The sequence below is a fragment of the Mobula hypostoma genome, chromosome 23 (genome assembly GCF_963921235.1).
Source record: "Mobula hypostoma chromosome 23, sMobHyp1.1, whole genome shotgun sequence".
Classification (NCBI taxonomy): Eukaryota; Metazoa; Chordata; class Chondrichthyes; order Myliobatiformes; family Myliobatidae; genus Mobula; species Mobula hypostoma.
In genome coordinates, this window is record NC_086119.1 from 37,255,570 (window position 1) to 37,270,702 (window position 15,133).

Genomic DNA, 15,133 nt, shown 5'->3' on the forward strand with positions numbered 1-15,133 from the left:
ATCAATGTTGGCACTGATTCTGATTTTCAGAGATGGCAAGCGAGCTGAAATATTATGTGCTGCCTGCTGAGGTTTGATGTGTTGGGGGACATCAGCTGGCCAGATTAGGGCCATGCAAGATTTTTGGAAAGAAAAGATAATTATCAATTCAAAGGTGGAGTCATGTGTCATAAAGATACAACAGAGAAGTAGGCCCTTTATCCCAATGTGCCTATGCAGCCTATCAAGTATCTGTCTACTGTATACTAATCCCATTTACTAGGTGAAGTTTGGGTATGGAGTTCATGAAATGTCTAGCTCCATGTGAAAACAAATCCAGCTCCATGTGACAGAAGCAGTGACTCTAACAATGTGCTTCATTGTTAGACGGCAACCATTGGGCTAAATCCACTAAAGCTATGAAATCCAAAACCAAATTCAATAGTATCATTAAAATGAGGGTGCAGAAATGTATTTTATTAAATTGATATGGATAACTGTATCAAACCAATTCTTATTGACATGAGTTATAGTGTTGATGATGATTCCTCTGACCCTGGAATGTTGGAGCATTAGAGATAGGTTTCCTCAGAGTGCCTCGTTATCCATATGAGCTGAATTCTTTGTAAAAAGAAAGCATCAGAAGCTCGATTTCCCTGATGATGGATTCTAGAGAATTCTTATTCCCAAGGTGTTCTGTTGGGTAGGTAGGAGGCAGGGATGGTCCTGAGAGGGAGGAGATGGTCCTGGCCACCCATTACTTTTTATTTCTTTCAGCTCTTTGGATGTTGATTTTGAAAGATATCTACGTATCAAGGAAATTCCAAGGAGGCATTTAAAGAAACCAGTAATCTCAGGTCGCTGTGCCTTTCTGTGAGAATTGTACTCGGGAGGATCCAAGTCTGAGGCTTACAAATGCAGTGAGCATTCCTCTGTCAAACCAAGCAGCAGACATTTCTGCAGTAGACCTGAATCAGGTCACCTTCGGCCCTTGTTGCTGCACAACCCTGAATCTCCCTCTCCCCAAGATCAAGGGAAGGTGGACAAGGAGTAATGCCCACCCCTTGCCATCTGCAAGATCAGAGAGGACTGTCTTAAAATGGCCGTACAATATTTAGCTCTACTTTGTACTTGATTTAATTGCAGCCAGAATCCAGTTACAACCAACACGAGCCCAACAGTGAACTCCAACCCGAATCTTAGGATCTGAGCAACGGTTCAGGCCGAGCCCTGTATTAGGGTGTGTTCCTTACCTTCCCTTATCATTCTCCAGGGTACGAGGAAGACTTGGTGGAGAGGCAGACTCGGGAACTGTGGGTGATCCTGGAAGTTTTCATCAAGACGAAACAGAAACGGCTGAACAGTAAGGTGCCCAAAACGGAATGCTGATGAGAAAACGTTGGCGATACTGGGATTGACAGACTCATCGTAGCCTTTGTATTCTGGGAGATATCTTGCTGTTGCTTCTGGTCCAATTACCCGGGGAACATAGTCTCGGTGATTAATAATCTGCAATAAAAATCGTCATTCACTGCGGTTTCATTAAAAAAACAGCAAATTCAATGAAAATCATTACGCTCTCTCTTTTGAAAAATATCTTCCCTTTTCACTTCACATCCAATGGAATTCTTTCCTGCAAGCATAGTCCACAATGGTATTAATCTTTGAATAAAAACATCTTACCCATTGATTCTGCCTATTCTTTATTTTTTGAGATAACCATGGGGAATAAAGAACACTTGTCTGGAATAATTCTGCTGATTACTTTTACCCTTTTTTGTCTGTCACCTTTGGAAAGCACCTTTGTCTAAGTCACCTTTTGATAAAATAGACTTAACTTTATCCTGTGACACTTTTGTAGTCCTTTCTGCATTATTTTTTTCTGTGATCAGGTAACTATAATTCACATTAATCAGTACCTGATGTACAGTCTAGAGACACTGATGGGCAAGAGGTCAAGACCAAGAAATGACCAGCCTGAATCGTTGACTGATCATTTCCACGGATGCTGTCCGACCTGTGGAGTTCCTCCAGCGTGTTGTGAGTGTTGCTTTGACCCCAGTATCTGCAGAGTGTTTTGTGTTTGTTATTTGACTGTCAAGGCTTAAACACGAAGTAGGATTGGAAACACATGTCAGCCAGATATAGGAATGATGACAGTGGCCCACCTGAAAGATTGCATTTTCATTCCCAAAAATATGGTATGATTGCTAAGCTTTGGAACTTCAATTTTATTTGTTGTGCTGAGATTTAAATGTTATTCTGTCAGTAATACAGCCAGTACTTTACTAATGATATTTTTTCTGTACCTGCTGAAAAGCTCCTAAGATTTTTCTTGTTTCATGATATATCCTATCACCATTCCAATGCTGGTTCATAGTCTTCAGCTCTCGTGCAATGCGATTGTGCTCCCGCAGAAACATTGTGTGGAAAGACAACAGTCCCAGTTGTTCATTCACACGTACATCACCTGGGATGGACATGGGAAGGTTATCAAGTGTTATTAGTGTGGTTTGGTTGGGTCTGAATTGAGTGCAAAACACAATGGTTATTCTCAATATGATTACAACATTACTTTTTATCTATCTAAAAGGATACGTTGTTATTTTTCCATTGAAATGAATGAAAGAATAAGGATTGATGAGGTTGTATGAGAGCTGTCATAGATTTAATAGCCCAAATGGCCACCTATGTTCTAAGGAAATGTGGGAACGGAAAGAAGAACTAATTCACAAGGGTTTCTACTCTAGGTGCATCTTTAAATTAGAGGTGGAAGAACTGGGCATTGTGCCTTTTATTGAATGAACAAAGAAATCAGTGAGTCAAATTATTACACGCTTCCATTTAGCTCCCTTTTGGTTGGAACCTTTAGAAGTGTTCCCAGCAATGGGCTTCTTCAGTGCATCTAAAGCAGAAATATTGAATTGTTTTGGACCAATCCCATAGCTCATCAACAACTAGATAGAGATTTCTCTAGGCAGATTCCAGTGCTCCTTTATGGTTGTACCCAAAACAACTGAAAATCATCCTAGACACTAGAACTAGACACTAGAATACTACGGCACAGTACAGGCCCTTTGGCCCTTGATGTTGTGCCGACCTATATATTCCTTAAAAAAAAAGTACTAAACCCACACTACCCCGTAACCCTCTATTTTTCTTTCATCCATGTGCCTGTCCAAAAGGCTCTTAAATACCCCTAATGTTTTCGCCTCCACCACCATCCCTGGCAAGTCATTCCAGGCACCCACAACCCTCTGTGTAAAAAAAAATTACCCCTGATGTCTCCCCTAAACCTCCCTCCCTTAACTTTGTACATATGCCCTCTGGTGTTTGTTATTCGTGCCCTGGGAAACAGGTAGTGGCTATCCACCCTATCTATTCCTCTCATAATCTTGTAGACCTCTATCAAGTCCCCTCTCCTCCTTCTACGCTCCAAAGAGAAAAGTCCCAGCTCTGCTAACCTTGCCTCATAAGACTTGTTTTCCAATCCAGGCAACATCCTGGTAAATCTCCTCTGCACCCTCTCCATAGCTTCGACATCCTTCCTATAATGAGGTGACCAGAGCTGAACACAATACTCTAAGTGTGGTCTCACCAGAGATTTGTAGAATTGCAACATGACCTCTCTACTCTTGAACTCAATCCCCCTATTAATAAAGCCTAGCATCCCATAGGCCTTCTTAACTATCCTATCAACCTGTGCAGTATCCTTGAGGGATATATGGATTTGAACCCCAAGGTCCCTTTGTTCATCTACACTCTTAAGTAACCGACCATTAACCCTGTATTCAGCCTTCTGGTTTGCCCTTCCAAAATGCATCACCTCACACTTATCCGGATTGAACTCCATCTGCCACTTTGCTGCCCAACTCTGCATCCTGTCTATATCCTCTTGCAACCTTTGACAACCCACAGCTCCATCCACAACTCCTCCAATCTTCATGTCCTCCGCAAACTTACTCACCCATCCTTCCACCTCTTCATCCAGGTCATTTATAAAAATCACAAAGAGCAGAGTCCCAGGACAGGTCCTTGTGGCACTCCACTAGTCACCGATCTCCAGGCAGAATACTTTCCTTCCACTACTACCCTCTGCTTTCTTCCTGTAAGCCAATTTTTTATCCAAACAGCCAAGGTTCCACTGATCCCATGCCTCATGACTTTCTGGATGGGTCTCTCGTGGGGGACCTTGTCAAATGCCTTGCTAAAATCCATGTAGACCACATCTACCACCATACCCTCATCAATTTCTTTTGTTACCTCTTCAAAAAACTCAATTAGGCTCGTGAGGCACGACCTTCCCTTCACAAAGCCATGTTGACTATCCTTGATTAGACTGTACTTCTCCAAATGCTCGTAGATCCTATCCTTAAGAATCCTTTCCAGTAGTTTGCAGACCACTGATGTAAGACTCACCGGTCTATAGTTCCCAGGATTCTCCCTATTACCTTTTTCAAACAAGGGAACTACATTTGCCATTCTCCAGTCCTCCGGCACCTCCCCTGCAGCCAAAGAGGATTCAAAGATCATAGCTACTGCTTCAGTTGTACATCCCTGGGGAGGGAAAAGAGGAAGCTGTTGAGGAATTATATCACAGGCTGCAGAGGTCAAGGGGGTTAGGATGGATAGATTATCTGTGTCACATTCGTATCAAATATCAGCGATTTTGTTCACAGATGCCTGGTCACTACGCAAGAGGTAAAAACACATGGGGACAGAATGAAGTGCAGAATTTTGAAGAAGATAATTATGAATCAAGGAGGCCAGAACACTTTAAAGGACATTGAAGAGTTTGCAAGGACTGAGCGAACAAGCGTTGATTTAGTATGGAAGGATAGCGATGATGATAGCTTTCAAGGAGCAGCAGCCAGGGAAAAAAAAGTCCTTTAAGAATATCTAATTTTTGCATTGGGGAGATTGAGTTAATGGGAACAGGATCAGAGGTTTAGGACATAGGTTTGAAAGACATGAGTACAGAGTGAGAGGGAGAAAGAATATACTTAGGGAATAAACTGGGTTCTAGTTTGGAAACTATACCAAGATTAGTCCATTGGGTTTGGAAAAGGAGGGAATGTAGCAGTTCATACTTGATTTTGGAGCACAGACAAAGTAGTCATATAATATGATGGGCGTTCTAAGAGCGAGCCTGGCAGCTAAAAATATACCATATAACCATATAACAATTACAGCACCGAAACAGGCCATCTCGGCCCTTCTAGTCCGTGCTGAACTCTTACTCTCACCTAGTCCCACCGACCTGCACTCAGCCCATAACGCTCCATTCCTCTCCTGTCCGTATATCCATCCAATTTAACTTTAAGTGACAACATCGAACCTGCCTCAACCACTTCTGCTGGAAGCTCATTCCACAACATACATGAGAAACTATTAGATACTGAGGAATTTACGAGACTATGGCCAAGAAATTGGCTCAGCATGTTTTGTTGCCGTTAACAATATGCCAGGTAGTATGGTGTTATGGACTTACAGCAAGTTCCAGAATTGGTGTACACCTAGCCTTTCACTTTAGCGCCTGTTTTAAGCTCGTCAGTCTACTGCTGAGACAATTTCACGTAGAACATTTCCATCTAAATTCCTTGTTTCAGGGCACAAAGAAAAGAAAATCTGTGGATGCTGGAAATCCGAGCAACACGGACAAAATACTGGAGGAACTCAGCAGGCCAGGCAGCATTTATGAAAAAAGACAGTCGATGTTTCAGGCTGAAACCCTTCCGTAGTCCTGCTGAAGGGTTTCAGCCCAAAACATCACCTGTACTTTTTTCCATAGATGCTGCCCAGCCTACTGAGTTCCTCCAGCATTTTGTGTGTGTTCCTTGTTTCAGGAAGGAGCTTTATTAGTAAAAGGAAAAGTGATTTGTGCAGAAGTGTTCCACAGAGCTGACATTCACCAGCAATAAAACATGGAGTATTTTCTGGGCCATTGTCACAGCCTTCTCCAATGCTGCCACAGGAGTTATTTAAAATGGTGCTAAATGGCAGATATTCTCGCCCATTGTCAGAGAACTCCTGGTTCACAGCCATCAGACCTAGCTCATTGGTTTGATTTCTGAGGCTGTTGGCCAGACAGTCGGTACTGCCGTAGAGTTCATTCATGTCCAGGAAACTAGTGATAGAGTTAATCTGCTGACGAGTGTGTGGATCTCTAGGTTTCGTGCCTTGATTACCGCTACCACAAGCAGGAGCCGATTGGAAGAAGGGCATGCATTCTCTGTCACTTCCTCTTCTGGTGTCATTAGGAGGTATCTGTAAGTGTGGGTTCAGAGCTCTATTAGGGATGATTAAATTCAAATGGCTTTACTAAATCTAATGAGAGGAAGGCTTTCCAGTTTAATGCTTAAAAGAATAAAGTCTTTATCTAGGTAAATTTAACACTATTTAGGATTAGAATGTAGAGAATAATAATTGGAAAAATCTTTGTCAACAGTTAGTGAACAACAAGAAAAAGAATCAGCAATTATATTTTTATGGGCACCAAACTTGCAAAAGGCATCAAGATAGCTTATTGTATGCTGGAGTTGCACTTCCTGCCATGTTACTAGGAAGAATATGATCAACTTTTAGCTTCCAGTTGAAGTCGTGGATATATATAATTCCTCCTTCATTTTGATGTGTCTAAAACTGAGAACTATCACGCCAAATGCAGAATGGGATTACCTCTATCAGAAGGGCAGCGAAAGTAGGTTGTCCACCTACTTTTCAAAAGCAGCTTGGGATGGGCAATTAATGCTGGCTGTATCTGTGGTGGCCACATCCAAAAAATATAAAAATATAAATAATTCAATATGGGGTGCCCACACATAAAATAGGTGTTGGATCTTCTCCAGATTCAAATCATGGGTTCTTGGCTTGTCTTAAGGTAGCCCATGCTAACTTTTCTTAGGAAATCAAAATGAACAGCAGCCAATCAAAAGGCATTAAAAGACACTAGCAATTAAGTCATAAACCATAGAAGTAAGGTGTTAAAATCTGTTCATCTAAATGTATAGCCAAGAGGAAAAGGCTGGGATGAATTCTCTAAGCAATCCCTGATTTTCCCATGAAGTACTGCTGACTTCTGCAGCTCCATGTTCATGGATCTTGTTCTAATTGAAGTTCATAATGTGAATTCAGACAAATGTGGCTGATTCAGTGCTAATGTTCTGAGTATAGAAATATTCTCAAAGTCAATCAACACGAAAACAAGCCTTCTGCTCCATCACTTCTACAACAGCCGCTGGACACCTATGTTATACTGATCTTAATTTTCCTCTTGTTTCCACCATCTTCCCTCCCTCCTCAATTCACTTGCCACCCGTGCTAGGAAAAATTGAGAGTAACCAATTAACCCACTGATCAGCACTGGTATGTGGGACGAAAACCAAGGGAAGCTCTATTTGGTCACAGGATTGATGTGTAGACTGCTCAAAGGCATCACCCAAGGTCAGGATTGAACCTGGCTTTTGATAGCAGTGAGGCAGCAGCACTAACCCCTGCACCAGGGTGATGCTCCCCACCCCCCAAGAGCACACCAGTTTTACTGGCTGAAGAAGCATGTTCCTGATTGTGTAATTTGTGCACTTCCTGAAAGTTAGATCAAGTCCTTGAACTGTATAACAAGCAGTTATGCAGGGTTCCTGGAAATGACCCGTCCTCTCAGTTGCAATGAAATGAATGGCTGACTTTATTCAAGCAAATTTTTCAAAGGGATTAAGGTCTTGTGGTCATTGTGGATCCTGAACACATCCTGGAGGTCGAAAGTTCGTTTCCTCAAATGCTGAGGGAATTGATTCTATCATATATAGCAGAACATCGGATCCTCAAGCTCCCACATCAAACTAATGTTCCACCAACACCTTCTCAAAGTGTGAAAACAAACATTGACGAATTTCTAGCTCAAAGTACCATGAAAAATTTCTAAATTAACACCCTCTCCCTTATTCAGAAGAGGGAATTTTCAGACTAATCACTCTCATGCCTGGAGGAACAAATCCTCAATAAGCCCTTAAATAATGTGGGGCTTTTCTATACATGGCATTTAGACACAGTACTGTGCAAATCTGGCAGGAGCAAAGGATGTTGGAAATTATGAGGGTAGAGCACAACGGGGGAGGAGTCACAAAGGAGGCAGAGAAGGAGTGCCAGGGTGGAGGGGTGGAATGGATGCAGACACACCCAGACCTGAGATATCAGGAACATTAATTTGATTCCAAGCAATTGGTTAATTGATCATTACAGAATGTCTCTCTGTGCTTCCCACTTTTTGTGGCAGCTGTACAGTGCAATACATAAAATTACTACAGTACTCTGCAAAAGTCTTAGGCACCCTAGCGTGAGCGCTCTCTCTCTCTCTCTCTCTCTCTATATATATATATATATATATATATATTTATATATATACACACGTGTGTGTGTGTGTGTGTGTGTGTGCCTAAGACTTTTGCTCAATATGTATATTGTTGGTTTAGGATTTCATTTGTACTGTTCCGGCTTAGCATCAAACATAACTTCAGAATAATACAGAATGCAGATCTCACCTTAATTGGAAAACAGGGATCTCTCTGAATGCAAGTGCTTTCACAGTCAATGCCACCATCGAATGTTTCGATACTGCCAGCCAGAGGGCTTAAACTCATATCGTGATCGATCCACTGACCCCACTGCATAAACAAATGACTTAACTCTATATCTGAGGTTACCTCCATATTGGGAATTCTCAAGATTGTGTTAGATACCTGTCGAACCTGAAGCAGATATGAAATTTATTCATTACGTGAAACCAGGCCAGGCTGTGGAGTGATAGCATTACGATGCACACAGCAGGCAGTTCAACCTGCCATGTTGATGCTGAATATAAAGTACCAATCTGTACAATTAAATTTATCAGTTCTTTACCAGTGCAAATGCCTTGGCAATTCATGCGTGTTTTCTGAAGCTTCTTCAATGTTCTGAGAGTAGTTTTCTCTACGATCATCTCAAGCAGTATGTTCCAGATTGCAGCCACTCTTTTTGTGAAAACAACCTCCCTCAGATGCCCCCCAACTTCTGACTCCTTCCCTTAAATATATGCCTTCTGCCCTAGGGAAACATTTCATACTATCCACCTTCTCCATCTCATAATTTTGTATTCTAAGCCCTTTATATTGCACAAAATCTTACTGATCAGTTATTTTTTTTAGATTTTATCCCACTTGTTCACACTCAAAGATGAAGTGCATTAAAGTGACCCATTAAGAGGTTGAAATTTTTTTGTACCTCTCCATCTTGTAAATTCCATCAAAAAGTACTATTTCAGCTATGTACTAAATGAGTGCCAATATATGCAGTAGTAATTTTGTATTGCATATGAGCTATTTTGATATTGGGTTGGCCTGGTGCAAAGATAACCTGTAATGCTAAACAATGGAAACAGAAAAGCGAGTTTCACCCTCTTTGACTGGTTGAATTATCTTCATGCACCTATCCCTAGAATGACAGGTATCACTGATGTCCTCAATATCAGTGAGTCTGATATGTCACTGCTAACTCTGCGAATAGTTACCAACGGTACAGGAAATCCAGAATGTAATCTGTTTGGAGTCCAGCCCAGTGGAAGTGAAATCCCATCCTCATAGCGAGCGGGAAGCCATCGGGCAAGCGCTGTGTTGGAGGCTCCCCAGTGAGGATTCTTCCTGGAAATTAAGAAAGCTGAAGATGATTTCTTCTCTCTCAATGCATCTAACCAAAAAGCAATGCTTTCACGTGGTAGTTCCATAATCCTATACTCCCAGTCTGAGAGGAACTTTGAATATTGAGCACACAAACTATAATAGGTTTCAACTTATTAAAACTTTATAACTTGCAGATGTAAGCTAACTGGACTCATTTTCACTTTGGGTTTGGCTTTACTGCCCATCTGACTTGTCTTTACTTTGACCTCAATGAACGGGAGATCCAACTAGTTGTAAAATAGGAGCCTGACATATAACCAGCTAGTTTTCTTCTGAGGACGTGGTTGAGTTCACGATGAATAAATATGTGTATCAGTATAGAGTTAAAATTGTTTAATCAATGAGAGTTAAAAACTGACATGGGACAGGTAGCCGTTTTGTCTCACCTGTTGTTGCATACAGAGGTGAAGGTCCTGAATTGATTTGACCAGCAGTCATTAGCACAGACAGGGGTCAGAAGTATAGTTTCACACCCTGTGCTTCGTGCAACATTATCCATGTCACATTGTGTTAGCATATCTGTAACATATATCAGCCACAGTTAGCAAAAGATTCAGATGCCTACAGTCCTGTTAAATACCTCATTTTCATCCAACAGAAATATTAACTCCGTTTCTCTCTACACAATTTATCCCCGGTCTGTTAAATATATACAGCACTTTCTGTTTTTTCCTTTCATCACTCACCTATAGTTTGCAGCAGTCAATTACTCTACCAACCAGCACATTTTGAGAGAACCAAGAAGAAACCAATGTGGCTACAGAGAAACATGAAAACTCCACACAGAACAGAAACTGATGTCAGAAACTGAATCTGGGCTACAGTACCGGTAAGAGACCTGCATTTCCTACCGCACGGCACTGAACTATTGATAGTAATAAGATGTCGTTAAGCTGTCTATGGTTGGAGTAACAGAGTTAATGTTTCAGCTCAAACATTAACTCTGGTTCTCTCTCCGCAGGTGCGTCCTGGCCTGCTGAGAGTATCATGTCAACTGCACATGATAGAAATGTTTTTAATTAGTTTATGTTAACCATGTCGCTTGGTCCTGGTGATGAAGCAGGGTAGTTGCTCTCCATACTGCCCTGCTGCAGGTCTGGCTTTGTGCTGCTGCATTGCCTTCCTTTGAGTGGCAGTAGCTGTAGTGGTAGTTAATAGCATTGTTCCTAAGCCGTTCAGTTAGCCACTGGTAGCTGGATCAATCCAAGCTCTACTCAGCCACTCCTATTAAGTGTCTAAAATCAGGTCTTAAACAGGCAGATGGAATAGAAATATGGTGATAACAAAACCTTTCATTCTGAAGGACAGAACGAACTATCTTACTGCCTGATGCACAGCTCTGAAAGGTGGCAAAAACTCAAACTTTCAGCAAAGTGTTTAAGCAGCCAATCTTTGTTCAATGCAGGAAATGTTGGTTTGCAGCATTCACTCACCAGCACTGTCCAGGCACGTTGGCTCATTTCCCTCACCAACAACACCAGCCGGCCTCTGCCTGTGCCATCACTTTCCACTAGCACTTTGATAAATGCAACTTTCCTTCAGATGACTCTGGACTTTCGGACATTAGCACCAACAAATAAAAATCCGAGAAAAGGCTCATTGGCTTTGAAACAAGGACGGTGGGTTAATGGAAGAATCGTTCTTCAACTAACCTGATACATTGAGAGCACAGTTATGAGTTTCGTGAACATCCTGTTGGATCATTTGCAGTGTAGTTTCCATGTACTTTGCTGCTTTCACTGCAATCCTGGTTCGGGCCAAAGGTTGCTTGAAGAAGCGCAATAATTCAGCTGGAGTCAAGGTTTTCTGGCGCAGGTGCTCTTTTTGCCTGGAAGTACAAAGGCCAAAATATTTGGAAATTATGAGCCTGGTCAGAAATTTAACTTGAAGAAGTCAACCCAGGAATCAGGGAAACCATATCACAATAAACAGGGATTCATATTTAGACATTCAACAATGTAGCAGGGAGCAACATGAACGCTAATACAGAGCTGGTTAGAAGGAATATTATTTGCCAATATAAAAGTTGCTGGTGAATGCAGTAGGCCAGGCAGCATCTCTAGGAAGAGGTACAGTCGATGTTTTTGGCTGAGACATCGACTGTACCTCTTCCTAGAAATGCTGCCTGGCCTGCTGCGTTCTCCAGCAACTTTTATGTGTGTTGCTTGAAATTCCAGCATCTGCAGATTTCCTCGTGTTTGCGTTATTTGCCAATAATTGGCTGTTAATTAGAAAGTGACATTCTTACTGCAAAATTGCTAGGCAATGACCATATCCAAGCACACCAAATGTATATCTTTGAAATGTTATATAGTGACATCACCAAATCCAACACCATCAACATCCTAGTGGTTATCATCGACAATAAATGCAACTGAATGAACTACATAAATATTGTCTGTAGAGGGAACTTTCAGAGCCTGGGTATCCTAGAAAAAGTGATTAACCTTCTGACACTTGAAGGCTTTTCCACCATCTCTAAGTCACAAGAACTTGGTGGTATATTCTCTTCTTGCCAGAACTGGTGCAGATCCAACTATACTCAAGAAGTGTGACATCTTCCAGCGCACCTGATCGGCACCAGTCTAAAGTTGCATTTTTCTCAGCAATGGTGGACAGCGATAGCAAATGCACTGCAGTTACTCATCCAGGCTGCTCCAACTTCACCTCCCAAAACACACAACCTCTACCACCATGAAGGACAAGGGACCACAAGTGAACAGTAACACCACACCTACAGTTTCTCTTCAAAGTCACACACTGACCTGACTTGCGAATATATTACCATTAGGTCTAAATCTTGGAACTCACTCTCTCTCACAGCATTGTGGAAGCAGCTATACCAGAAGGACTGTAGCAGTTCAGGAAGGTGATGCTCAGCCACCTTTCCAAGAACAGTTAGGTTGTACGTTAAGCTATGTTCATACCTGCAAAGGGAACAAAATAAAATGCATGTGCAGAAGGGGCAGTTGAACATGCCTTTGTTGAAAGTTTGCTCTCTGCTGTTTCAGAAGGAAGGTTCCTTTCGAACATTAGTAACTTCAGGAGGAAGAAGCCGAAGGTCAATGAACCAGTTCTCATTCGGGGTCCAGAGGTGGAGAGGGTCAGTAACTTTAAATTCATTTCATAGGGTCTGTCTTGGGACCAGCACTCAAATTCATTGCAAAGAAGGCACAGCAGTGCCTCTATTTTCTTAGAAGTTGTGGACGTTCGGCATGTCATCTAAAACTTAGACAAACTTCTATAGATACACAGTGGAGAGTATCCTGATAGGTTGCACCACGGCCTGGTGTGGTCTAAGAACAGAAAAGCCCACAAAAAATCATGGATAAGCCCAGTTCAATCACAGGCAAAGCCTTCCCCACAACTGAGTTCATCTTTAAAGAGAGCTCAAATAGGAAAGCAGCATCAGTCATCAAGGCCCCCCATCACCTAGGCCATGTTCTGTTCTTGCTGTTGTCATCGGGAAGGATGTACAGGAACCTTAGGTCACATACCACCAGGTTCGGGAACAGTTATTGCTGTTCACCCATCAGCTCTGAACCAGAGAGGATAACTTCACTCACCCAAAAAACTGAATTGATTTCACAACCTATGGATTCAACAGCTTATGTTCTCAGTATTATTTATTATTTAATTTACTATTATTTGTTCTTTGGTATTTGCACAGTTTACTTTCTTTTGCATATTGGTTGTTTGTTAGCCATTGTGTGTAGTTTTTCATTGATTTTATGATAATTTCGAGGCATGTACTTCAAGGACAACACAAAAGCACAGCAAGAATCAGTGTGTCAAATTGAATGCAAAACTTAATTGTTAAAATACTTCCCAAGACTTCTGTAATATATGTGCTGGGCTCACTCCCTGTGAAAGGCCCTATGAACCAGAGAAACTGGTTAGAATGGTTACACAGGGCTTTTGACAACATTCCACATGCTGAGTGTCTGGGAGCACGCCAGTACAAAGAACAGACTCCCAGTGGCATGCGACCAGGCAGATTGAATAACCCAACAATTATTGGATGAAGTACAACTTAGCCATAGTAAGCACTGCTGAGATTTGAACTCAGGATCTCCTGTTTACTAGACAGGCACTTTAACCAACTAAGGCACAGTGCTGGCTTAAGAAACTTTAAGAACTGGTTCCTTATGGTTGTGATACATAGCCAGTATTAAATGCTCCCAATGGTGTGCATCTCAACTAGTGTCTGACAACCAAGTCCAACTCCTGGCTTTCACATGTATTTAGCTACTAAACCCAGTGGAACCATTTCTACTGATGGGAGAAGGGGAAAGAGCGGGTTACCAACACCTTAGAACAGTCACTTTGGGTAGATAGGGTTTGTTTGGGCAGTTGGCAGCTCATCTAGAAGGAAAACTCTGATCTCAAACCTCCTCTGCCTTGCAGCTATACCCACTCATAGGGAAGGCTTTGGGAACAAATTCCAAGGAAAAATTTTGATCCTAGTCCTTAAAGCAGTCGAATGCAGAGCTCGATGCTGACTGTCAGCTCCTGCAATGCTACTGCTACCAAATTGTATCGGTCTCTACCATTCTTTTGGATCCATCAGCTGCACGGAGAGGGGGAGCCTGCTACATTAGATTATGATTAGATTAGATTAGATTAGATTATGAGGACACGCAGTTCTCTTTTATTGTCAATTAGTAATGCATGCATTAAGAAATGATACAATGTTTTTTCAGAATGATATCACGAAAACACATGACAAACTGACTTAAAAACTAACAAATACCACATAATTATAACATATAGTTACAACAGTGCAAAGCAATACCGTAATTTGATAAGAACAGACCATGGCATGGTAAAGTCTCAAAGTCTCTCGAAAATCCCATCACCTCACACAGACGGTGAACCTCCAGCGCCGCCAACTTGCCGATGCAGCATCCTGGAAGCATCTGACCACGGCCTGACTCCGAGTCCATCCGAAAACTCCGAGCCTCCGACCACCTCTCCGACACCGAGCACCAAGCACCATCTCTGCCGAGCACTTCGACCCTGGCCCCAGCAACAAGCAATAGGCCAAGCCGAGGACTTGGCGCCTTTGTCTCCGGAGATTCTTGATCGCACAGTAGCAGCGGCAGCGAAGCAGGCATTTCAGAAGTTACTCCAGGTGTTCCTCCATACTCTCACGGCCGTCTCCATCAAATCCAGATTGAGCATGGCCCCCTAGTTACATATAAGATATTCATTCGGAATGCCGTGCGCGCTGCATCGTGCCGCCATCTTCTCCTCCCTCCTATTATTACAGCTTGCTCTCCATACCACTGCCCTGGCTTGTGAATCACATAGACAGTTTGGGTGCAACACTCATGGTCAACCTTGACCAATGGAGGGCCTCAAGACATGGTGATATATGTGCATGTTTATAGTAAACTTACTTCAAACTTTTTTGAACTTTGACAAGAAATAAAAGTAATCAA

At 42.1% G+C, this 15,133-nt stretch overlaps 1 protein-coding gene and 1 non-coding gene across 2 annotated transcripts in view; both read right to left on the reverse strand.

The window, feature by feature from the left end:
- The window catches only part of LOC134337001 (eosinophil peroxidase-like), a 32,951-nt gene extending 21,513 nt beyond the window's left edge, over positions 1–11,438 (reverse strand). Inside the window, exons 1-7 of the mRNA XM_063031741.1 lie at positions 11,342–11,438; positions 10,076–10,208; positions 9,521–9,650; positions 8,517–8,723; positions 5,892–6,246; positions 2,289–2,449; positions 1,233–1,488 (exon numbers count right to left, since the gene is read on the reverse strand). Of these exons, the coding sequence (XP_062887811.1) occupies positions 1,233–1,488; positions 2,289–2,449; positions 5,892–6,246; positions 8,517–8,723; positions 9,521–9,650; positions 10,076–10,208; positions 11,342–11,411 (1,312 nt within the window). The 5' untranslated portion in view covers positions 11,412–11,438. The remainder of the gene's footprint in view (positions 1–1,232; positions 1,489–2,288; positions 2,450–5,891; positions 6,247–8,516; positions 8,724–9,520; positions 9,651–10,075; positions 10,209–11,341) is intronic.
- Positions 11,439–13,733: 2,295 nt separating this feature from the next.
- trnat-agu (transfer RNA threonine (anticodon AGU)) lies at positions 13,734–13,807 on the reverse strand. The gene has a single exon. It is a non-coding gene; the product is annotated as a tRNA-Thr (tRNA).
- Between the last annotated feature and the right edge of the window lie 1,326 nt (positions 13,808–15,133).